The 12,429-nt window shown below is 49.7% G+C and overlaps 1 protein-coding gene across 1 annotated transcript in view; it reads left to right on the plus strand.

The window, feature by feature from the left end:
• Positions 1 to 10,900, plus strand: part of SCNN1G (sodium channel epithelial 1 subunit gamma) — a 30,475-nt gene extending 19,575 nt beyond the window's left edge. The window contains exons 7-13 of the mRNA XM_040257783.1: positions 1,464 to 1,562; positions 3,213 to 3,330; positions 4,141 to 4,219; positions 4,303 to 4,360; positions 4,550 to 4,611; positions 8,837 to 8,912; positions 9,207 to 10,900. Coding sequence (XP_040113717.1) covers positions 1,464 to 1,562; positions 3,213 to 3,330; positions 4,141 to 4,219; positions 4,303 to 4,360; positions 4,550 to 4,611; positions 8,837 to 8,912; positions 9,207 to 9,587 — 873 coding nt within the window. The 3' untranslated portion in view covers positions 9,588 to 10,900. The remainder of the gene's footprint in view (positions 1 to 1,463; positions 1,563 to 3,212; positions 3,331 to 4,140; positions 4,220 to 4,302; positions 4,361 to 4,549; positions 4,612 to 8,836; positions 8,913 to 9,206) is intronic.
• The last annotated feature ends 1,529 nt before the right edge of the window (positions 10,901 to 12,429 follow it).

Below are 12,429 nucleotides of genomic sequence, written 5' to 3' on the forward strand. Positions count from 1 at the left end.
ATGGATCAACAGATGAATTATAATACAAACAGAAAGAGATTATAGCCCCTTGACATGACTATAGTTTATATCTGCACCAAACTTCTTGATTTCTTTCCCCCTACCCCACCCACCCTCAACTATCTTTCTCTCTATTCAGCCACTCTTCAAAGAAAAAAGAATTTTCTTCCCTCCCATAAATCTGACATCCATTTGCCCTTTACCCTCCCCATCTCAAAAAAAAAAAAAAAAACAAACACCTTTGTACACACACACACACACACACACACACAAACCAAATCCTAGCTATGAGTTGGTCACAAATTATATTCTATAGTTGCCCCCCCTTAGGAGACATTATCCTTCTTTTCCCCTAATTGTCTTGTCTGGATTGTTCCTTTGTAGTGACAAATATTAAGCTAGAACCAAATGTGTAAGCCATAATAAAAAATAATTTAATAAGGCTTTCAAATAGTGAGTTGCAATGTTCTTACCTCTTCTGATCAGGGTATCATTCTATACTGCTGGGCATTCTTTGGTCCTCTCTAAGAAAGTCCATTTTTCCAAGTCACCTTTTGGGACCAAAAGGTAAGAAGGTAGGAAATGAGTCCTTCACTGAGACAAGAATCCCACGCAGCACAGTCACTGCTCCTCTAATCCCTCCTGCCCCATCCCCATGGATTCTCCAGTGGCTCACTACTATTCAGGAAATCAAATCCAAACCCACGTTTCTCAGCAGTATAAGAGACTGCCACAATTTGTCCTTGGCGTCCCTCTCAGACATCATCTCCAGCGACGGCTCTCCCTTTCACCACAGTTCAGCCACCCTGGCCCTCTCCCGCCTCCACTCTGGCTGCTCCTTCTGCCTAATCCTCTTCCTATGTTTCTTGACAAGTCCAGCTCTTTCCTGCCATTCCATGTCTTCCCTAATCACTTTTGGAAAGGTTGTCCCCTCTTCCCAACCCTTCCAGTTTCTACCTAGTTCCATTGATCACTATAAAAAATTATTCAAAATGATTTATTTGCTTTTTGGTCATCGGTCTACTCCATTGGAATGTGAGCTCCAGGAAAGCAGGGAACTTATTTTGATCATTGTGGATTCCACAGTGCTCACAAGAGGGCTTCCCTTGTGGCTCAGTGGTAAAGAATCCAACTACCAATGCAGTAGACGTGGGAGACAATCCCTGGGTCGGGAAGATCCCCTGGAGAAGGGCATGGCAATCTACCCCAGTATTCTTGCCTGGAAAATCCCATGGACAGAGGAGCCTGGCAGGCTACAGTCCATGGGGATGCAAAGAGTTGGACATGACTAAGTGACTGAGCGACATAGTGCCTAGAATAGCATCAAGCTCCTAGTAGGTGCTCAATAAATATTTGTTAAATGAATGAGTGGGTGGTTGCCCAGCTCCTAGAAGCTGCTAGCAATGCCCCTTGTCTGGGTCCTGGAGGGGTGCAGGGCTGAATATGTGCTGCTGTGATTACAGACGGAGTCCTTCAAGCTGAGTGATCCCTACAGCCACTGCACGGAGGACTGGAGTGACGTGCAGATCACGAACATCTACAATGCCACGTATTCCCTCCAGGTACAGGCTGGAGGCAGCACCCAGCCCCAGGCTGTGGTCTGGACCCAGGAGACAAAATTATATGTAGGTTGGGGTGTGTCTGGGACCAGGAACTGTGGTGAGAATCCTGGGGTTCGTCCAAAGATCTCAAGAACAAACGATGCCGGCTGGTTCCAGTCCCCTTCAACCCACCTGTAACCAGACCTTAGTCGAGGTTTGCCTGGAACAGAACGTACAGCTCGACAAACCTGCTTCCTAAATCAGCCTTGGCGAATGCGAGACAGGAGGGGGAGGCAGTCTGGGAGGGGTTGGCTAAGGGGTGCCTTTCATCCACTGACAGCTTTGGACAAGTTGTGTGCTCCTCGTAGCCACCAGGGGAGTTTGGATTGGATCAGGGACTGCTAATCAGTGGTTTCCAGGCCCCTTCCAACCTGCCCACCTGGTTTTTCACCTGGTTTAAAAGTTGGGGAATTTCATAAGAAAATCCAGATTTCTAGCTTCTCTTGAAAAACAAGATCTGGTAACAATGGGCCCGTATTCCTACAGGATAAACAGTGGGTAGAGTGGCCTTATCAAATGAGACACGTTCTTTGGTTCCCTGCAATCTCCACCACCCATTAGTTATTACCTACATTGACCCTTGGGTGCTATCACCTGTTACACCTTGTCTTCTGTTCTGTGAGTCTGCCCTTCACTTCCCACCAGGACACCTAGAGAGTCAAATGGGAATCACCCAGCAGAGCAAAAGTACCAGGCGCCCTCTGCCCTGAATCCTCTGTTCTATTAGAGCTGAGCTGAGAAGTTGTGGAGACACTGAATGAAAAGAGGCTGCCCTTCACTTCCCACCAGGACACCTAGAGAGTCAAATGGGAATCACCCAGCAGAGCAAAAGGACCAGGCACCCTCTGCCCTGAATCCTCTCGCTTCTGTTAGAGCTGGGCTGAGAGGTGGTGGAGACACTATGAAAAGAGACTAGTGGTCAGACAAGGTCTGCTTGTAAGAAATAGAGATGCAATCACACTGACATTAAGACAGAAGAAAAAGAAAAGTCAGCTCAGTGGAAAGACACTCGGGATAATATTTAGTGAGAAGCTAGCATTTACAAACGCTTTACATCTTTCAATTCATATCACAACAACCTCATGAAGTAGGTTCTGATATACTGATTTCAAAAATGAAGAAAACAAAGCATCAGAGAGTTTAAGTAACTCACCTGAGGTCACACAACTGGGAGGTGGCAAAGCTGATATATGAACTCAAGTAGCCTGACTTCCAAGCCCCCATTGTTAGCTTTTACGGCTCTAAGCTTTGTGGTAAGATCCCCAGGGATCCTGCATGGAGGGCGTGCAGCTGAAAATTGGAAAGTTGGAGACTGTGTTTGTTTCTCTATTTCTTGGCACCTGCTCCAAGTTCCCCACTTACCTCTGGGTCAGCACTCACGTGGTGGCAAATGACCACCCCTAGCTCATCCTGGCCTCCACATCTCAAAGTCCCAATACGTTTTCTAGCTTTGTCCCTTTGACCCTGTCATCTAGGACATGAGGGGTACGTTTATGCTCTCTGCCAAGGCTGTGGGAGGCTGACCTTCTCTGACTGGGGGATATAGGGAGGGGAGATCTCTGGCAGCCATAAGCAAGGAGGTTGAGGGAACTCCTGGGTCTTGTCTTTCAGATCTGCCTTCACTCGTGCTTCCAGGCAAAGATGGTAGAGAACTGTGGGTGTGCCCAGTACAGTCAGCCTCTACCTCAGGGAGCCGACTACTGCAACTACCAGCAGCACCCCAACTGGAGTGAGTGAGACACCTACACCCCCCACCTTGCACACCCCAGGAGCAGGGTCAGCCCCACCCTGGCAATAGCTAAGGCGCTCCCAGGACCCTGCCCTGATGGCCTTTGACCTGAGGGAGACAGAGAGATATTAACCAGTTTCACTCATGTTGTGAAACCTAGCTTGAATTCCACTTTCTGATTAAGGACCAAATGCTACACCCCAGCTTCTGCTAAGTCCCTGACCCCCTCTGTCAACTCCAGGAGGTAGGGACTATTGATCCTGTCCTTCCTTTCACAGAACAAGTAACTGAGTCTCAAAAGGGTTAAACAACTGGCCCAAGATCACACAGCCAGGGTCTAACAGAGCAAGACCCAAGGCAAGGACTGCCAACCCATCCCACCTCCAGCTAATGTTCTTAACTGTGGCAATTTTCTGTCTCTCAAAATCACAAGGTAGCAATTGTTTCCAGAGAGCTAGTATTTGTAGAAAGTGGAAGGTAAAATCATTAAAAGGAGACTGTGGGGGTATTGGGCTTCCCAAGTAGCTCACTGGGTAAAGAATATGCCTGCAGTGCAGGAGATGCAGGCAGATGTAGGTTCGATCCCTGGGTCAGGAAGATCCCCTGGAGGAGGGCATGGAAACCCACTCCAGTATTCTTGCCTGGAGAATCCCATGGACAGAGGAGCCTGGAAGGCTATGGGCCATGGGGTCACAAAGAGGCAGACATGACTGAAGCAACTAAGCATGCATGCATGGGGGCATCACTGGGAAACCCTAGAAAGGGCCCTGTGGCCCCAAAGTTCATATCTCCCCGCACCCCATTCCTCAGTGTACTGCTACTACCAACTGCACCAGGCCTTCGTCCGGGAAGAGCTGGGCTGCCAGTCGGTGTGCAAGGAAGCCTGCAGGTGAGTGGACCCAAAGGGGTGCGACAGACATGGCTGGGCTGGGCCAGGCCACCCACACTCACTCCATGCCCTTCTCCGCTTAGCTTTAAGGAGTGGACACTGACCACCAGCCTGGCACAGTGGCCATCGGAGGTCTCCGAGGTAAGTTCTCTGCCCACTCTTCCCCCCTGGAAACTTCGGCCTGTAGCCTGAGGTCCTGGCTGTGTCCTCTGGCCTCAGGGGTGATCCACAGGGGAGGCCCATGTCAGGAGCTGGGGCTGAGAGGAGAGAGCAGACAGGCTGGCTCTGGCCTCTCCAGGCATCCCCAGGCCACTTCTTTCTCCACCACAGAAATGGTTGCTGTCTGTTCTCACCTGGGACCAAAGCCAGCAAATAAAGAAGAAACTCAATAAGTAAGTTGATCTCTGCCCTGCTTCCTCTGCTCCTGCCCACCCTGGTTCCAGCCTCCTCACTTGATTCCTCCATGCCGAACCCTCTCCTTTTCATTCATTCACTCCTTCACTCATTTCTTTATTCAACAGATATTTCTTGAGTCTTATCATGAGGTAGGCCCTGCTCTAGGCTAAGGGCTGTCAACTGTTTGACCACAACCCACAGCATGAAAATATCGATACTCTTCCTGATACAGGGCATTCAGGCTGCTTCTCAGATGTTGCACACTTGTGTACCAAACCATCCAACTTGTGTACCAATTGTTTACAGCCATCCGATGGGTCACAGCATAATTCCAAATGCTTAGTGCCTATATCAGTTGATAAAAATTTCAAATCTCTCTGTGGATACAACCTGATCTTTTATATTTCACTTTGTAAAAGGTACTAGTAAGGCTCAGTGCATTTATTTCATGATTTCCTGATGTATCTTGACCCACTTGGAAAAATACTCTTTTAAACCTTGCAACTTCTGATCGCACTTGATTTTCCTTATCAAAATTCACTTCCAAGAGACTTTTAGCAAAAATCAGCCAGGCCAGAGTTCAAGGATCTCAACAGCCTGAGACAAAGGTGGAAAGGGTGAGTGGGGGATTGTCATGTAAACTAACATTTCTGTGGGTCATTACTGTTTACATGGTTCCCTACCCCAGTTTGGTCTCCAGCATCTTATTTAATGTCCACTAGGCGAGGTGTGAGGTGCTGGGGGATGCCATGATAACTTGGAGTGGACATGAGTGGACACTGTCCACCACTGTGCCAGGCTGGTGGTCAGTGTCCACTCATGTCCACTCCAGACATGATGCTTTCCTCCAAGGTACTTCAGTTCAGTTCCGTTCAGTTCAGTCGCTCAGTCATGTCCGAATCTTTGCAACCCCATGAATCACAGCATGCCAGGCCTCCCTGTCCATCACCTACTGCCGGAGTTCACTCAAACTCATGTCCATCAAGTCGGTGATACCATCCAGCCATCTCATCCTCTGTCCTCCCCTTCTCCTCCCGCCCCCAATCCCTCCCAACATCAGAGTCTTTTCCAATGAGTCAACTCTTCGCATGAGGTGGCCAAAGTACTGGAGTTTCAGCTTCAGCATCAGTCCTCCCAGTAAACACCCAGGACTGATCTCCTTTAGGATGGACTGGTTGGATCTCCTTGCAGTCCAAGGGACTCTCAAGAGTCTTCTCCAACACCACAGTTCAAAAACATCAATTCTTCAGCACTCAGCCTTCTTCACAGTCCAACTCTCACATCCATACATGACTACTGGAAAAACCATATCCTTGACTAGACGGACCTTTGTTGGCAAAGTAATATCTCTGCTTTTTAATATGCTATTTAGGTTGGTCATAACTTTCCTTTCAAGGAGTAACCATCTTTTAATTTCATGGCTGCAATCACCATCTGCAGTGATTTTGGAGCCCCCAAAATAAAGTCTGCCACTGTTTCCACTGTTTCCCCAACTATTTGCCATGAAGCAATGGGACCAGATGCCATGATCTTAGTGTTCTGAATGTTGAGCTTTAAGCCAACTTTTTCACTCTCCTCTTTCACTTTCATCAAGAGGCTTTTTAGTTCCTCTTCACTTTCTGCCATAAGGGTGGTGTCATCTGCATATCTGAGATTATTGATATTTCTCCCGGCAGTCTTGATTCCAGCTTGTGCTTCTTCCAGTCCAGCATTTCTCATGATGTACTCTGCATATAAGTTAAATAAGCAGCCTTGTTTAAATAAACCAAGTTAAATATACAGCCTTGTCATACTCCTTTTCCTATTTGGAACCAGTCTGTTGTTCCATGTCCAGTTCTAACTCTTTCTTCCTGACCTGCATATAGATTTCTCAAGAGGCAGGTCCGGTGGTCGGGTATTCTCATCTCTTTCAGAATTTTCCACAGTTTATTGTGACCCACACAGTCAAAGGCTTTGGCATAGTCAATAAAGCATGAATAGATGTTTTTCTGGAACTCTCTTGCTTTCTCGATGATCCAGCAGATGTTGGCAATTTGGTTTCTGGTTCCTCTGCCTTTTCTAAAACCAGCTTGAACATCTGAAAGTTCACAGTTCACGTACTGCTGAAGCCTGGCTTAGAGAATTTTGAGCATTACTTTACTAGCATGTGAGATGAGTGCAATTGTGCGGTAGTTTGAGCATTCTTTGGCATTGCCTTTCTTTGGGATTGGAATGAAAACTGACCTTTTCCAGTCCTGTGGCCACTGCTGAGTTTTCCAAATTTGCTGGCAGACTCTGATGCTGGGAGGGATTGGGGGCAGGAGGAGAAGGGGAGGACAGAGGATGAGATGGCTGGATGGCATCACTGACTTGATGGACGTGAGTCTGAGTGAACTCTGGGAGATGGTGATGGACAGGGAGGCCTGGCATGCTGCGATTCATGGGATCGCAAAGAGTCGGACACAACTGAGTGACTGAACTAAACTGAACTCATTGAGTGCAGCGCTTTCACAGTATCATCTTTCAGGATTTGAAATAGCTCAAGTGGAATTTCATCACCTCCACTAGCTTTGTTTGTAGCGATGCTTTCTAAGGCCCACTTGACTTCACATTCCAGGATGTCTGGCTCTAGGTGAGTGATCACACCATAGTGATTATCTTGGTCATGAAGATCTTTTTTGTATAGTTCTTCTGTGTATTCTTGCCACCTCTTCTTAATATCTTCTGCTTCTGTTAGGTCCATACCATTTCTGTCATTTATCGAGCCCATCTTTGCATGAAATCTTCCCTTGGTATCTCTAATTTTCTTGAAGAGATCTCTAGTCTTTCCCATTCTGTTGTTTTCTCTATTTCTTTGCATTGATCACTGAGGAAGGCTTTCTTATCTCTCCTTAGAGTCTAATAATAAAGATAGACTTTGATCAAATCATTGCAAGCTGTTAAACCCCTGACCCAAATATGATTCCACCAATATAACCTGTTATTTCCAACTTTTCCTGAGAGATCAAAAATTCTGGCAACATTAAACTTCCATTTTTGCAAAGCACCAAAGAGTACTGAGTACTGGCTACCTCTCTGGAATAAGCATGAATTTTCTAGCTTGCCACAGTCCTAACAGGAGGGAATTTAGTACAGTGAATGGTTAAGAGCACAAACTTTAAAGTCAGATGTAGCTAGGTTTGAATATCAGCTCTACCAGTCATGAGCTGTGTAGTCTTGGGCAAGTTACTCAACCAATCTGTGTCTCAATTTCCATGTCTGTAAAATGGGGATACCTGCCTCATCGGGCTGTTGTGCGAATTAAACGAGTTAATTCACACAAGGTTCTTGGAAGAGTGCTTGGCAACACAGGAAGTGGTCAATAAATGCCAGCTGTTATTATGGTTCAGTTTGATTCAGTTCAGTTCAGTCGCTCAGTCATGTCCGACTCCCTTCGACCCCATGAATCACAGCATGTCAGGCCTCCCTGTCCATCACCAACTCCTGGAGTTCACTCAGACCCACATCCATCGAGTCAGTGACGCCATCCAGCCATCTCATCCTCTGTCGTCCCCTTCTCCTCCTGCCCCCAATCCCTCCCAGCATCAGAGTCTTTTCCAATGAGTCAACTCTTCGCATGAGTTGGCCAAAGTATTGGAGTTTCAGCTTCAGCATCATTCCCTCCAAAGAAATCCCAGGGCTGATCTCTTTCAGAATGGACTGGTTGGATCTCCTTGCAGTCCAAGGGACTCTCAAGAGTCTCCTCCAACACCACAGTTCAAAAGCATCAATTCTTCAGTGCTCAGCTTTCTTCACAGTCCAACTCTCACATCCATACATGACCACTGGAATAACCATATCCTTGACTAGACGGACCTTAGCTGGCAAAGTAATGTTTCTCCTTTTCAATATGCTATCTAGGTTGGTCATATTTCTCCCAGATGTGTCTTAGATAGCCATCAAACAATCACGATTGCAAGGTTTCATTGTGGGAGGGCAGCTGTGGGGACTGATTTAGTCTAGAGCTGGGGAAATGGGTTTTGAGTAAAGTGATGGCTTGAGTGACCAGGTCCAGGCAGGAGATGTGCTCTGTGGTGCACAAGGAACCCCATAAACCAGGTTCTATGACACCCTGTGGAGCTCAGAGCCTGGGCTTTGCTGGGGGCTGGGACGGAGAGACACAACCATGCTGAGGGGCTGGCTATTTGCTAGAGTGCAAAAGCCTCCAACTCACCTTGGCCCTGCCTATTGGAATTCTTACAGGACAGACTTGGCCAAACTCTTGATATTCTACAAAGACCTGAACCAGAGATCCATCATGGAGAACCCTGCCAACAGCGTGAGTGGCTCCCTTCTGAGACTGTCCCGGGTCTGCGACTTTGCCCATCTGCCTGGCCTCAGGGAGCAGTGTCAGACTGTGGGGGTCCAGCCCAAGCTAGTAGGGCCACCAAAGGCCAACCAGGCCTCAGATCAGAATGGGCAGGGTAGGAGGGGACAGCCAGCCTGCCCTTGTCTTCTCCAAACCTGTTCAGGGCCAGGGCTAACCAGTGGCTCCCTTGGGCCTCAGGGTCTTTGCATGAAGCCAGCTTGGTGGGGATTCCCCCTTGATCGTGTGGTTTGGCCTCCCTTGCAGATTGAGCAGCTTCTGTCCAACATCGGTGGCCAGCTGGGCCTGTGGATGAGTTGCTCTGTCGTCTGTGTCATTGAGATCATCGAGGTCTTCTTCATCGACTCCCTCTCCATCATTGCCCGCCACCAGTGGCACAAAGCCAAGGGGTGGTGGGCCCGGAGACGGGCACCCACCTGCCGCGAGGCTCCCCACATCCCCCAGGGCCGGGTCAACCCCGGCCTCAACATAGATGATGACCTGCCCACTTTCACCTCTGCCTTGAGTCTGCCTCCAGCCCCAGGGCCCCAGGTGCCTGGCACACCACCCCCCAGATACAACACCTTGCGCTTAGAGAGGGCCTTCTCCAGTCAGCTCACAGATACCCAAGTGCCAGCTGAGTCCTGAGGCAGGGCGGGGAAGAAAGATGGAGGCAAGACCACCAGCCACGGTTGAGAACTTAGTGTCTCCAGCACACAGCGGGTGTCTTCCCCCCACTGAGCTTTTCAAAGACATTGTCTATGAGTCTGCTTTGAACAAGGTGGGACTGGGCGTGTGCAGGGAACCATCGGACCCCTATCAGCCACACTCACGGCCACCTAGGACGAGCTAGATCCTGCAGGCCAAACCCCTTAGCACACCTGCTACGGAGAGAGATGGGGCCAAGGAGATGGGGCCGGCCTGGACAAAGGCCAGGAGTGAAGCCTGACAGAGTTCTTGGCCAGATCTTGAGAGAGAGAGAGAGTGAGAGACTCCTCCAGAGCACCAAGTTGGGGGTTTCAGCCACTCCTCCAGCCTGGGCTGGGGCCCAAGGATGTGACTTTACGAGTCAAGGCCTGACATTCACTGCTTGGTGCCAAAGATAGGAGGAAGCTCTGGGCCTGGAGCTGGAGCTGTTTGTGAATAAACCATTCCTAGTCGCTGACATCAGAGAAGGCAATGGCAACCCACTCCAGTACTCTTGCCTGGAGAATCCCAGGGACGGCGGAGCCTGGTGGGCTGCCATCTATGGGGTCGCACAGAGTCAGTCGAACACGACTGACACGACTTAGCAGCAGCAGCAGTCGCTGACGTTAGGGCAAGGTCTGCTCTGAGCCCTCAGGAGGGAGGTGGCCCAGGGTCCTTGGAGTGTTAGAGGGGAAGGGGCCCCTGTGGAGGCACCTAGGGGTGTGACAGGAGGCCCTCACTCTGAGCTGGGGTGGGGAGAGGGGCACATTCTGGGCAACTAAGCCAGTACTCTGGGCCCTTAGCAGAGAAGGGCCAGTTAAAGGACTCTGTTGGCCACTCCTGTCTGGTGGTAGCCCAAGGCATGACTTCCTGATAACCCACTTCAGCTGCTTTTTCTCCAAGGCAGACCACCTTCCCCCACTGATGGCCTGCCCCTCAGCAGCAAGTCAGCCACGCGGACAGCTGCCTCCTGCCATATCCACACCTTCCATGATGATAGGAGCTGACGTGTATTAAGCATACAGTAGGTGCCCACTATCAGCTCAAGAACCATGTGCTGGCTGCTGCGCTCAGCACTTACAGAGATTGGCATAGGGGACTGCAAACTTCAACCCACCAGCCAAATCCTGTTTTTGCCTGTGACCTAAAGTGATTTTGGCGTTTTTGGTTTTTTTTTAATACTATTAAAAATATCAAAAGAAGGACTGTTTGTGACATGAAAACTATATGCAATTCAAGTTTCAGTGTCCATAATAAAGTTTTATTGGAACACAGTCATTTGTTCACTCATTGTGTATGGCTGGGTTACCACGGCGGGCAGAGGTAAGTGGCTGCTCTTGCAGCCCCCCAGGAGCCTGCAGTATTTATTCCCTGGCCTTGTACAGAAAAAGAAATCTACCAATCCTGGGATTAGCACAGTAAGGAGGTATGGTTATCCCACTGTGTGGATGAGGAAACTGAGACACAGAAAGGTTGGCTTACTTGCCCAGGGTGACCCGGCTAGGAAGTGGCAGAGCTGGGTTTCCAACCTAGGCAGTGTGACTCCAGAGCCCATGCACTTTATCAGTCCATCATTTTTGCATCCAATCAGTGTCTGTGCCTTTTAAGGATGAGGCTCCTGTCAGTCCAGGTGGGAAGAGGGGAAGGTTCCACACCCAGCTGTAGGGCAGAAGGAAGTCCCTCATCTGTGAATGTGGACAGGCCTGCATTTCAGGACTGCCTTCTGCCCAAGGATGCCTGCTAGATGGAAGCAGGAGACTCAGTGAAAGAGCGAGGGAGGACTTCCCTGGTGGCGCAGAAGATAAGAACCTCCTGCCAATGCGGGAGACACAGGTTCAATCCCTGGTCTGGGAAGATTCCACAAGCTGTAACCCCTGAAGCCCGTGTACCCTGGAACCTGTGCTCTGCAACAAGACAAGCCAATGAAATGAGAAGCCTGTGCACAGCAATAGACCCCACTCAGCACAACCAGGAAAAGCCCACACAAAGCAGCTAAGACCCAGCTCAGTCAAAAAAAAAAGAGGAAGGGATGGGGAACCTTGCCTGGTCCAACCCCACCTCAGGCTTGTGGCAGCCACGGCCATCTCTGCCCCATGCAGTGGTTCCCCTGGTCCTTGCAGGTGGGCCCCTGCTGGGAAGCATGGCAGCACGCAAGGAGAAGGTCACCGTGACCCCTAGCAGGAGCTGCCTGAGGAGTGGGCTCAGAAGTCAGAGCTGATGCAAGCAAGCATCAGGTTACAGAAGGCGAGAGCCTGGCTCCTGTCCATGTTGAGCTGGGTGGCTACAGCCAGTGCCGACAGGGAACTTGCCACGGATGCCTGCCTGGGCATTGCCCAGAGGGAGCTTCCTCCTCCTCCTCCCCTGAAGTAGGAGGGGTGGGGGCCCGGCCTCAGATTCGTGGAACCGACCTGCCTCAGCATAATATCACAGGCAGAACGTTTGCAGCAGGGCTCAGGATTTGCTGGATTTGTCAAAGTGAGTGTTAGTCACTCAGTCGTGTCAACTCTTTGCGACCCCATAGACTGTAGCCCACCAGGCTCCTCTGTCCATGGATTCTCTAGGCAAGAATACTGGAGTGGGTTGCCATTCCCTTCTCCAGGGGATCTTCCCAACCCAGGGATTGAACCTTGGTCTCTCGCATCGCAGGCCAATTCTCTACCGTCTGAGCCACAAGGGAAGCCTGGCTTTGTCAAAGGGGAGGTCAAGAGCATCTAGAGGCATAGCCACCCACATCTCCCCCAGGACACAGGTGACACCCCATGGCCCAGCCACCTCCTTCCTGCCCAGCTCCCAGCCTTAGCCA

The sequence above is a fragment of the Oryx dammah genome, unplaced genomic scaffold (assembly GCF_014754425.2).
Source record: "Oryx dammah isolate SB20612 unplaced genomic scaffold, SCBI_Odam_1.1 HiC_scaffold_2, whole genome shotgun sequence".
Lineage (NCBI taxonomy): Eukaryota > Metazoa > Chordata > Mammalia > Artiodactyla > Bovidae > Oryx > Oryx dammah.